Source organism: Heloderma suspectum, chromosome 5 (genome assembly GCF_057233095.1).
Source record: "Heloderma suspectum isolate Gila_16-S chromosome 5, 16-S_ref, whole genome shotgun sequence".
Lineage (NCBI taxonomy): Eukaryota > Metazoa > Chordata > Lepidosauria > Squamata > Helodermatidae > Heloderma > Heloderma suspectum.
The window spans coordinates 8,909,916-8,921,659 of record NC_139462.1 but is presented as its reverse complement, the minus strand read 5'-3'; the positions used below and the strand labels follow the sequence as shown (position 1 = coordinate 8,921,659).

The window sequence follows — 11,744 nt, the reverse complement described above, 5'->3', positions numbered from 1 at the left end:
TCCATCTCCCCATCTCTCTAGTCCTGGCAGTCTAGCATCCCCTCTCCCTCTACAAAGCCCATTATTATGGCTACCTGAAACAAGCCAGCTGGGAAGGTGGAGGTAGCCCATTGAAGTCGAGATGTAACTTGAAGGTGGAAGGTGAGGTATCAACAAGCTTGCAACTTCTGAAGAAGATCCAGAGGCAGTAACACAGGCTACAGGGCAGCAGTTATGCATTCTAAGCACGTCTGATTGCCATCCTCCTTGTGGAGTCTTCTTATATTTTCTTCTGCTAGTGAGAAAGCTGGAAATGTCAGCAATCAGGATCCAGGAGATGGAACATTGATATTCTGAGGGAATACTGGCTCCAGAACCATACACGATTCTTCTTAGGTTGTGGTTTTCTCAGCCAGGGGCCAGGATTTCATGGGTTTGAGCAGGGTGGTTAGCAATCCTGGGTGACAAGAGTTTGTCTTTGGGGTGCATCCTCCTAGGACATGCTCTGAACCATGGTGGGCCTTGCACATCTCAAGCACCAGCAGGCTTCCATCAGGTACTCTCTGACTTTTCTATAGCCAAACACCACGACGTATGAACTGGCAGAATAATAAACGGAAGACAGGATGCCGTAGAGCGCGTTGAGGACGCTGTTCTCAAAATTGCTCTTGATGTACCCTGAGACAATGGCAATCCAGACCACATCATTGGAGATCCAGCAGACCACATATATGGAGAGCAGCGAGAGCAAGACCTTTGTGGCCTGGGCGGTGTGCTTGTTCCAGCCACTGCTGGCGACGGAGGTGGTAGCCTTCACCTTCCGGCTGTGCTTATAGAGGAGGTCAATAATGAAACCATTGAGGACAATGACTAGCATGATGAAGACAAAGTCCAAGCTGACTGACGCATATGTGGTGAACCTCATGGCAAAACTCTCTGTGTATCTTAAACAGGTTGACGTTGCCAGGAAGGCTATGGTCTTGTTCCTCCTACCCACTGTTTTCTCATACTGCATATAAGGGATCTGTAAGAGGATGCTGCATATCCAGCAGCCAGCAAGGGTGCCGTTGACATATTGCCCCTGGTGCCTATAGATGAACTTGGACCACCGGTGGTTGGGCCTTCGAATCTTGATGAGGTGGAGGAAGCTCAGGTTCTCCACGGACCAGATGCTGATCAGCCTTAGCGTATGGTAGGTATAGAGGAGAATCCTGCAGCCCAGTTCTCCAAAGACTTTGGTGCTGCTGAAAATAAGTAGCCCAGGGATTGTCTTGTAACAGCAGAGAAAGAAGTTCACCAGAGCCATGTTGACGATGATGCGGTCCAAAGGCTGAAGCACCTTGTGCCGGATTGCGTTGCTGATGAAGGCAAAAAGGACGGTCAGGTTGCCGATCATGCCGACAAAGGATGACAGGTATATAAGGATGGATGTGACAAACATGAGGCCGTACATCATGGTGATGCGGGTCCTCTTTCATGCGTTCCCTAAAGGGATTGCAAAGGTCTTTCACCCTTGGGTTGACTTTCTTTTGGTAGTGCTAACACATCACACCTCCTGTGCAAGCCTACAACTCTGGACGTCTTTTCCCCCCAGCTCAGAAGCTTCATGAGCTCTTTTATATGCCACCTCTCCATCCACTCACACCGCTTGAGTTACTCAGGGCCATGATTACTCTGTTATTTGTCTAAGCATTGTTATCTTCTTTGGCTGAAAAGGGTCAGGTGTAAAGCGGATTAACCAATGACTGATATAAAATGCACTAAAAGGAGGAGAGAGCAGGTGGCGAGGGGGGGGGGAGCCCAAGGTTGTATGTACGATCCGAGCTGTTTTCAGATGGATCAGGGACTGGATGCAATCTCTGTCTCTCTCTGTGTACCTCACCCCATCCTGTCAGTGCAAGAAGGCTGTACCGAGGGAAATGAGAAGGAAATGCAGGGCCATTTCACCAGCCCTGCTGGGAGATTTAATTTTTACCCTCTTCCCTCCCTGTGCCTTTTTCCTTGTGTTTTATCTTGTCTTCTTAGATTGTAAGCATGCAGGCTGGGAGGGTCTTGTTTTACCGATTAAGCTGCCCTTAATCGGTAAAGGCTATAGACATTATACTATAGACAGACTTAGAGCAGTTAATGAAAAAATGCAGGCAGCATGCTGATACATTTCTAAAAAAATAAAAAAATATTTTTTTTTTAGGACCAACTAAACTATCACAAAACATGTAGCATGTTTTTGCTTCTTGGTGATCTCACCTATTACTGTTTTCTGACAGCTGCAGTTCATTCCCTTCTTTGTGTTAGAAGCTTACCCCTTTCAAGTTTTTGTAGTCTGGTCCTCAGGATTAGATACCCAGGAAGGGCGAGGGGGTGGGGGGAAGAGAGGGAGTGGGGTAACAAGAAGGAAAATGGGGGAAGAAGGAAGTGGTATGTGGCTGTAGAAAAGGGGCTAATGGTTAAAAGCACCTTTCTTTTTTGCACTGCAGAGCTTGCATTACTGTGTTGTCCCCCTTTCCAAAATCAAGCTAAAAAACGTGTACCTTGGAGGCTTGAAGAGTGGGGGGAAGACTTTTCAAGTGCTCTCCGTGCAGATTTGGCGTGTGTGCCACGTGAAAGCCATGTGGGATGGGTGGGGGTTGTGCTAATGCTGGCGCTGGCCCTGTCAGTTGGTTACCCCTGACCTTCTAGCACTTATTGTGAATCAGTACGTGGGAAGACAGTTCCTAGCCTGTGTGGAAGAAGCTACTTTGGAGAGAAGCACAGTATGGAGTGGCAGATTGTGTTGACTTTGGACAGGGGAGATCCGAGTTCAAGGCCTTGCTGCATCCCCGCTTTGCCTGCCCTACCTCAGAATGTTGATTTTGCGAGGATAACATCGGAAACGCTATATATGTTATATTTACTATGGAGAAACAGTGATTCAATCAAAATATTGTGAAATTCACCCAGTAATTTGGGGAAAAATAGCTTTGTGAAATGGACCCTCCCCCAGCTTCGTTCCGCCGAATCATTTGGCAGGTGCTTCAGCATGTTTACTTGGGAGTAAATCCCGTTGAACTCAATGGGGCTTACTTCTGATTAGACTTGCATTGGATTGCATTGTTAATCTGGTTACCACCCCCTCCAAAAAAATAAATAAATCCTGGAATGAGACACCATCTAAACCTTTTGGTCTGATTTTGAATAAAGCATATCTGGTTTTTTGTTTTGTTTTTGAAAACACACACACTCTCATTATATATAATAAATCCCAACATAAAAAGAGGGTTGCAGGGAACTTTATGTTTTTAACAGGCCTGCTTCTATAACTGCCCTTTTTTGGAGGGGTATTTAACACCTCTCAAGTAAAATGACCAGCTGGAGAAATGACCCACTGTAAGCAGTGTCCATTTTTCTGTAGATACTCCATTGCTATCCACAATCGTCGCTTCCAGTGATTAGCAAACGACGCAAACATTTAAAAAAAAAATGCTGGCAGCCATTATGAATTTCCCCACATTCAAAAAGCACCTCAGGACAGGGCTTTCTTGGGAAAACAAAATTGTGCATGCTCCAATTCTCTCAGAAAGAATTTCTCTTCTGCCCACTCGGTGAAATATAGCTGAAACGAAACAGCCGATTTCAAGGTGGGCGAAACGGCTGAGAAATGGTCGCTGTCAATTCAGTGCAGTGCTCATATATGCTGATCTCCATCGTGGAGGGGAGGCATACAAATGCGCTAAAAGAAAGGAGAAATCCTCCCTCTGTTTATGACTGCCCTCTGTTTCGGAAAAGTCAGCATAAGATGCCACCTGAAAATATGCCTAGGGTTGATTCTGCCTGTTCTGTTTCTTTGTAAATACACTGTGAAGATTTGAGGCCTACAGAGGCAAGGAAAAGAAAAAGGTCTTGCCTAGAGGCCTGGAGCTTTTGTTGGGAGGGGGTATCCCCCAGAGGAGTAGTTTTATGTCCCCAGTTAAGTTTCATTTCTTCAGGTTTGAAACAGCACTTTCAGTTTTGAGGGAGGAGGATATAAAAAGAGAGAGTCAGAAAGATCAGGGAAGGAAGAGCAGAGTCAGGAGACCAGAGCCTGAAGAGGGAGCAGGAAGAAGCAGCCTGGAAAAGTCTAAGTGCAGCTAGGCTAAAGGAACTTGCATTTTGCAACTTTTATTTTCTCTTAATGCCGTTTGTATCACTCAGCTCTATTGTGTAAATACCTTTAGTTGTGATTTGCTTGCTTTAATTTACCAGTAAATTGTTGTGGTTAAACCCTGTGTCTAGAGTGTCAGTCACCCCACGTCTACAGCCTAAACCCCATGTTACTGGAAAGGGGACGGTAAAAGAAGGAAGGTGGGGCTCTTAAGGAGGCAAGAGATCCTTTAGGGGTTGCTCAGGGGGTCCTGGTCAGTGGTGGAACCCTGACACACACATTTTAAAGTTAAGGGGAGAACAGAATGGCAGGCGGGGAGTGGGTTAAGCACAGGCAGACCCTGCCACTTCTCCCTTCCTAACGGAACCTTCCAAAGTTGTTTATCTTTTGAAAAAACAATATGGCATTAGGCCTTTATTAAATACATCGACACATTGATAACTCCAGTATCAGAGGCAGTATGCCCATGTACACCAGTTGCTGGGGAACATGGGCGGGAGGGTGCTCTTGCACCCCTGTCCTACATGTGGGTTTCCTGTTGACAGCTGGTTGGCCACTGTGTGAACAGAATGCTGGGCTAGATGGCCCCTTGGTCTGATCCAGCAGGGCTCTTCTTACGTTCTTATGGCACGTAACGTGTAATTAGTGCTGTGCCCATGATCTGCTGCGAGTGCTGCGTGGCAGTGGTTTCGATGGTGCTAGTGGTGAGGTTGCATTTTGCTCCCGACCGAGCAGCTTCTTGCTTGTCTCCTCTAGATAGATGCTATGAGAACACACAGCTGGCTAGTGAATTGTGGGGCAGAAACGTACAGTAGATCTCTTGGAAACAGTTGCAGCGTCTTTGTTGTTGGTTGCTGGGAAATGTGCAGAGCGCGGAAGTCTTTATTCAGAGGGCAGCTTCCAGTAAAAACCCACATCACTCAGCCATTGTTGTAAGGAGAGAATAGCCCAGTAATTCCTCATCTGTCATTCCCAGCTTTTGTTCTTTCCAGTACTGAATTTCTCCGGTAAATTCTATATATTGCATGATATGGGAGAGGGGGAAACCTACTCTGTGTGGGTGGGTTAAGTTGAGATAATGATTAGCAAAGAAAGATCACGAATGAGCTATATGGCTGAGCAGGGATTTGAACTCAGGAACCCCCTGGCAGTAGTTTTCCACACAATAAATCTTTACTCACATGCATAGTTTGGATTCAGGTCAGCCATTCTGTTTTAATCTGCCCCTGTATTCAGGGCTAGTCCTCCCATGAGGTGGGGTGAATAAGCTGTCTGAGGTGTCAGATCCAGAAGGGTGGTGGATCATGCCCCTACCAGTAGAAGGGTCATGTGCTCAGCCTCTGCTGAAATCTTCTTTAGAGGTTCTGCTCCAGGAGCAACCGCCAAGTGAAGCAAGGCGGAGAGCTACCAGGGAGAGGGCCTTCTCAGTGGTGGCACACCAGTTATGGGATGCTTTCCCCAGACAGACTTGCATAGTGCCTTTTTAATAGTCATACCTGGAGCATAACCCTCCTCTTTGGTGCAGACATACAAGGGCCCCCCAAACTCTTTTGGACTTAGGCTCTGGAACTGATCACAAACTCCTGTGCTGAACATGTGCTCAGAGGCACCTTGTTCCTTCATTCTTACTGTATGGGCTTCTTCACACAGAGCTTTTATCCTGCTATTGAGATTGTTTACTCACGGAAGTTTGCAGGCCCTTTAGATGACATCATCATCCTCCAGGGCGTCTTCTGCAGTAAATGACCTTTATTCCATTTTATAAAACATCGGTGATAATGAGCTATCAAATTACTGTGCTTGAGTTCCCTCCATGAAAAAGGAAAAGCTGCAATAAGAGGCGCTAGACCACAAGCGCCATCTAGCAGCTGTATACGGAAACATATAGAAGAGTAGTTAAGAGGGAGAAGGAGGGGGAAAGGGGAGGGGGGAAAGGAAGCGGGTGAAAAAGGGAGTCATTGTGATCCTGCATTTAAAACGGAAGCAGAAAGCCCTGTTTTAAATGCGGGATTTTAGGCTGGTGTAGAGATGCTCTATGTCTGCCCACTTGAGCCACTATTTTGCGCCTGGATCTAGTTGATGATCATCAGGGTTCTAGTAAAAAAACAAAAATCTATAAAACTAGATCCCGCACTCCTGAAGTCCACCCACCCCTGAAATACAATATAACCATATATACCCAATTTTAATCTTTTCACTCTACATCAAAGGTATTTAACCACTCCTTTAATAAAATATGGGTTATAAGCATGTTTGGATGCTTTTCTCCTGTTTCTCCCCTGCCACTCTAAGAATTAAGTCTACTTATTTTTTTTCTTCTTCCTACCCCATCCCATTTTCTTTGTGTATCATGTCTTTTAGATTGTACACCATGTGGGCAGGGATGTCTTGTTTACGGACTGATTGTAAGCTGCTCTGGGAGCCCTTTTTTGGCTGAGGAGCAGGATAAAAATACTATAAACAAACAAACAAACAAATAAATAAATTGCTGCTGCTCTCTCTTGTTATGCTAATCCTCTGCATGGACCAGCTCCTGGGAGATAAAATCCCACCTTCTCCCTGGTCCATGTAGTTAGGCCTGGGCAAGCTTTCCTTTTCAGCCTCGGTTCCCCAGCTGTAAAATGGGAATCACTGATTTCCCACACAGAACTGCTGGAACACAGCTATCCAGTATCAGAGGCAGTATGCCTATACCAGTTGTGGGGGAACATGGGTGGGAGGATGCTGTTGCACTCATGTCCTGCTTGTGGGTTTCCCATGGGCAGCTGGTTGGCCACTGTGTGAACAGAATACTGGACTACATGGACCCTTGGCCTGATCCAGCAGGGCTCTTCTTATGTTCTCGCAATGCATTAACTAACGATGTCTACCCCTAGGGCAGGTTTTCAGTACTGTGATCCCCCTGGGGAATTTGGTGCTGGGGTGAGTTAAGAATGGTTGTGCGCTTTTAGAGCAGTGGAGGCTGGTGGCTCTGATGTCAGTGGGGAGGTGAATCTGCTCCGGGATTCATTCAGAACCAGTCAGAACTCTAAAGGGTTCTGACTGAAATGCAGAGCAGATTCACCGCCCCACTGACATCAGAGCCACCAGCCTCTGCTGCTTTGGAGGCACTACTTGGGGAGTTTCGTCTTCTCACTGCTCAGGTAGCCTGCTCCTGCTGGAAGCTGTTGCAAAGAAATCCTCCCAGCCGCATCCAGCTGGTAGCTGCCATCCACTGCCACGCCTCAGTTCCCCCCTCTGCCAAATGCAGTACTTTGATGACCGAATGTGCTTTGCTGTGTTAGGCCGCAGGCACAGAGCACCAGGGCACGACTCTATTTGGTCCTTTACCCTCACGAAACTCCTGAGCAAGGTGATCCCTACCTTTGTCATCTTCCATGTTGAAAACCGTGCTTAATTTCTCCATAGTGAAAGAAGAATTATCGAAGTAATTTAGCATTACTTCGCATTAGCAAATGTATGACGGGTGCTTTTGACTTTCCATTCTGCGGCCTTGTTCAAGGCTCAGGTCCCTGTTCCACCTCCTTAGTTACTCACTTTGAGTTACCTGTCCCGATCTCGAAAGCCTTGGATCTGTAAAAAGAAAAGGAAAAGCCGCGTTTAGTTTTGAACATATTTCTGAACCCCGCTGTTGTACTCTTAGTCTTTCCATGCACTCGCCCCCCCAGCTCCTCCTGCACACTCCCAGCTATGTCGAGATCTGCCTGCGACATGCAAAGTTAATTACTTTGTGTTGAGCTGCATTTGGAAAATGTGATTTTAATTAACCAAGTGTGCGTCACGAAAACATATGGGAGCAGCCAGGACAACATTAACACATTAGCAAAAGGCGGTGAGCCGTTGCCAGGCGAATAACATAGCTGGCAACAAGCAGAAACCACCACACACTCTGATCGCTTAGTGGCTTGAACGAATCCGGGATACAGCTGCAACGTTCAACTGTTTAATGGGTGAGACCAACATATTTTTTAAACACCCTTTAAATTGACCAAGATGGTGCAGCTGATGAACCAGGAAGCAGATTTTTTTTTAAAAAATGATATTACTTTTAATGTAATGAAAGCATCAACCCAGTGTGCAGCTGCTGCAAAAAAGGCAAATTCCGTACCGGAAGATCTTTAGGAAAGGAACAGAAAACAAGCCTGTCAAGATCACACTGCCCTTATAGGTATCTATGGTGCGACACACTTGGAATACAATATACACTTCTGATTGCTGCACCTCTAAAAGGATATAGAGTTGGAAAAAGTGCAGAAAAGGGAAATAAAAATGATCAAAGGGCCGGAGCAACTCCTTTATGATGAAAGGTTACAGCATCTGGGACTGTTTAGCTTAGAGAAAAGGTGAGTGAGGAGAGACATGAGAGAGGTGTACAAAATTATGCATGGTGGGGAGAATGTGGAGAGGGAGATATTTTTCTCCCTCTCTCCTAATACTAGAGCCCAATGGGGCCATCCCATGAAGCTGATTGGTGGGAGATTCAGGACAGATTACAGAACGTACTTCTTCACACTGCACAAAGTTAAACTAGGGAATTCGCTACCACAAGATGTAGTGACGGCCGCCACTTTGGATGGCTTTAAAAACTGAATAGACAAATTCTCGGAGGATAATGCTGTCATTGGCTTATTGTTATGGGGGCTATATATTACCTCCAGTATCAGAGGCAGTGCGCCTATGTGCACCAGTTGTTGCTGGGGAACATGAGTGGAAGACATTGATCCCCTCCCTCATGTATAGCAGGGCTCCTAGGCTGAGTTAGGCAGGGGAGGAACTGGGGCAGTTCCCAGTGTAAACTGTCAGGACCATTGGATAACTTCTAGAAGGGTCTGAGCTCTGTTTCTTTCAAAGACAGAAATAAATCTCTAAAAACTAAACTGGGAGAAGGCCAGCTTTCCTGAACCAGGCGGTGCCGTCCAGATGTGTTGAGCTACAATCTCCATTGTCCCCAGAGGGTGTGGGCATGGCGGCTGGGGATGCTTGGAGTTGGATCCCAACACATCTGGAAGCCATCCGTTTGGGGAAGGCTGAATTAGAGAGAGGGGAAGCAAGTCTGATTTCCTTTCTTTTAAGCGAGGCCAAAAAGCTGGTGCGAGCACCGGAGGCCGCTGTGGCTGAGGAGCGTTGCCTTGCCGAATGTTGTGCATTTGGTGGTCTTCTGGACGGCCTGCTCTGTGATTGCCTCACCTGCAGAGTTCTTGATGACGCAAGCCAATGCTTCTGCCTCTCCGAGGGACAGACTACATGCCATGTTAAACGTGTAGTGCGTAGCTGATCTCGACTATTTTTTACTTTAGTGTAAACGTGCAGGGCCCCGATCTGGATCAGGACTGCGGCACATGGATCCAGGGGTGTTTACAGCTTCCCACCCAGCCATTTCCCCCCTAAGTTCCTTTTCCTTGTATGCAGGCTAAAGAAAAAAATATCCTCCATTAGCCCCAGTGGAGGTATTTCTTCCTTGCTTGCTGTGTTTTGGGGTGAATTAAGGGGGGAAAGTGGCTGGGTGGGAAGGTTGAACCCTCTCCACCCATGCATGCAAGTCCTGAACCAAATCAGGCCCCTGTGCGCATGTTTTTACATGCTGCACGTTGAATGTAGTGTGAAGTTTAGCTCTCTGCTGCCTGTTGCACAAGAAAAGCCTGTGGCAACTCAAGCAGCATTGGAGACAAATGCATCATGCATATTCCATCCATGGCACAGGGGTTGGGCAACGGGTAAGGTCAGCTTAATATCAAGCCTGATTAACGTTTTATACAACCAGAGTCATGACCAGAAAAAAAATAAGCAAAAAACAAATTTGAACCCACTGGCCCTTTACAGACTTTGATTTTGCTGCCATCTAGCGGTCATGTATAGGTTTCAAGACGAGAACTATGTAAGGGTCTTCGAAGAGAGGGGAGCAGATCTGGAAAATAGCAATCACAGTGCGGCCAGAGGTGTATCTTCTGATCCATCTGAAGGCAGAGATACTTGAAGAATTCCGTCTCTGCAAATTGCAACAAGAACTGACCTGAGCCACAGTTCCTGAACTAACAAGTGGATTGGAATGTAGGAAGCTACCTCTTAGATGCATGTCGCATCCCAGTTCTTGGCTCAAAAAATGTATCTGCATGTGATTAGAGATGCATCTTTTGAGAGAAAACACATTTAGAAATGTGTATTCTGAGATAAAGTACATTAAAAAACTTACACATGTATTTCAGTGTGAATTTTCATGTGGGTTAAACATTTCTTTTTAAATAGCAGATTAATGCAGAAACAAGATGGAACACATCCCCAAATGGCACAGACCAAAATTTGAACTGATTCATTCCTATTTGTAGGAAATCTAATAGACTTTTGAAATTAAGAATTACTTAATGAATGCAATTTTAATAAGCTAGTGTCACACAGGTTAATAGAATTTGTTGTTCCTGCAGGTTAATTGCCTTTAAAAAAAAAAAGAGTTCCAAAGATTTCGCTCTGCCACTTTGGACCTTCTAAAACTGCCATGCTATAGATCAGCCCCTCCCAAGCTCTCACCCTCTAGATGTGTTGGACTACAACCCCCATCACCCACAGCCATGCCAATGGGGAAGATGGGATATGTCATCCAACACCTCTGGAGGGTGCCAGCTTGGCAGAGGCTGCAATAGACACTTATCTGGGATTATCACACATAAATCAGTGGAACTGACTTCTGAGGACTGAAACTAGAAAACTTAAAGTATTTTGTGGTTGGTTCACACATTGTTGTTCAGTTGTTAAGTCGTGTCCGACTCTTCGTGACCCCATGGACCATAGCACGCCAGGCCTTCCTGTCCTCCGCTCTCTCCCGGAGTGTGCTCAGCTCAAGTTCATATTCATGGCATCGGTGATGCTATCTAGCCATCTCATCCTCTGCCATCCCCTTCTCCTTTTGCCTTCAGTCTTTCCCAGCATCAGGGTCTTTTCCAGTGACTTTTCTCTTCACATTAGGTGGCCAAAATATTTGAGCTTCAGCTTTAGTATCTGTCCTTCCAATGAGGGTTGATTTCCTTTAGGATCGACTGATTTGACCTCCTTGCAGTCCAGGGGACTCGTAAGAGTCTTCTCCAGCACCACAGTTCGAAGGCATCAATTCTTCGGCGCTCAGCCTTCCTTATAGTCCAGCTCTCACAGCCATATGTTACTACTGGGAAAACCATAGCTTTGATTAGATGGACCTTTGTCGGCAAGGTGATGTCTCTGCTTCTTACTATGCTGTCTAGGTTTGCCATAGCTTTCCTCCCAAGGAGCAAGCGTCTTTTAATTTCATGGCTACAGTCACCGTCTGCAGTGATCTTGGAGCCCAAGAAAATAAAATCTGTCACTGCTTCCATTTCTTCCCCTTCTATATGCCAGGAAGTGATGGGGCCAGATGCCATGATCTTCATTTTTTTAATGTTGAGTTTCAAACCAGCTTTTGCACTCTCCACTTTCACCCTCAACAAGAGGCTCTTTAGATCCTCTTCGCTTTCTGCCATTAGGGTGGTATCATCTGCGTATCTGAGGTTGTTGATAATTCTCCCGGCAATCTTAATTCCAACCTGTGATTCATCCAACCCGGCGTTTTTCATGATGTACTCTGCATATAAGTTAAATAAGCAGGGCAACAATATGCAGCCTTGTCGTACTCCTTTCCCAA

The 11,744-nt window shown here is 46.0% G+C and overlaps 1 protein-coding gene across 1 annotated transcript; it reads right to left on the bottom strand.

Moving 5' to 3' along the window:
* Window positions 1-472: 472 nt before the first annotated feature.
* LOC146343570 (olfactory receptor class A-like protein 1) lies at window positions 473-1,435 on the bottom strand. The gene has a single exon (XM_084859745.1). The coding sequence runs from the start codon at window positions 1,433-1,435 to the stop codon at window positions 473-475; it is 963 nt and encodes a 320-aa protein (XP_084715871.1).
* Between the last annotated feature and the right edge of the window lie 10,309 nt (window positions 1,436-11,744).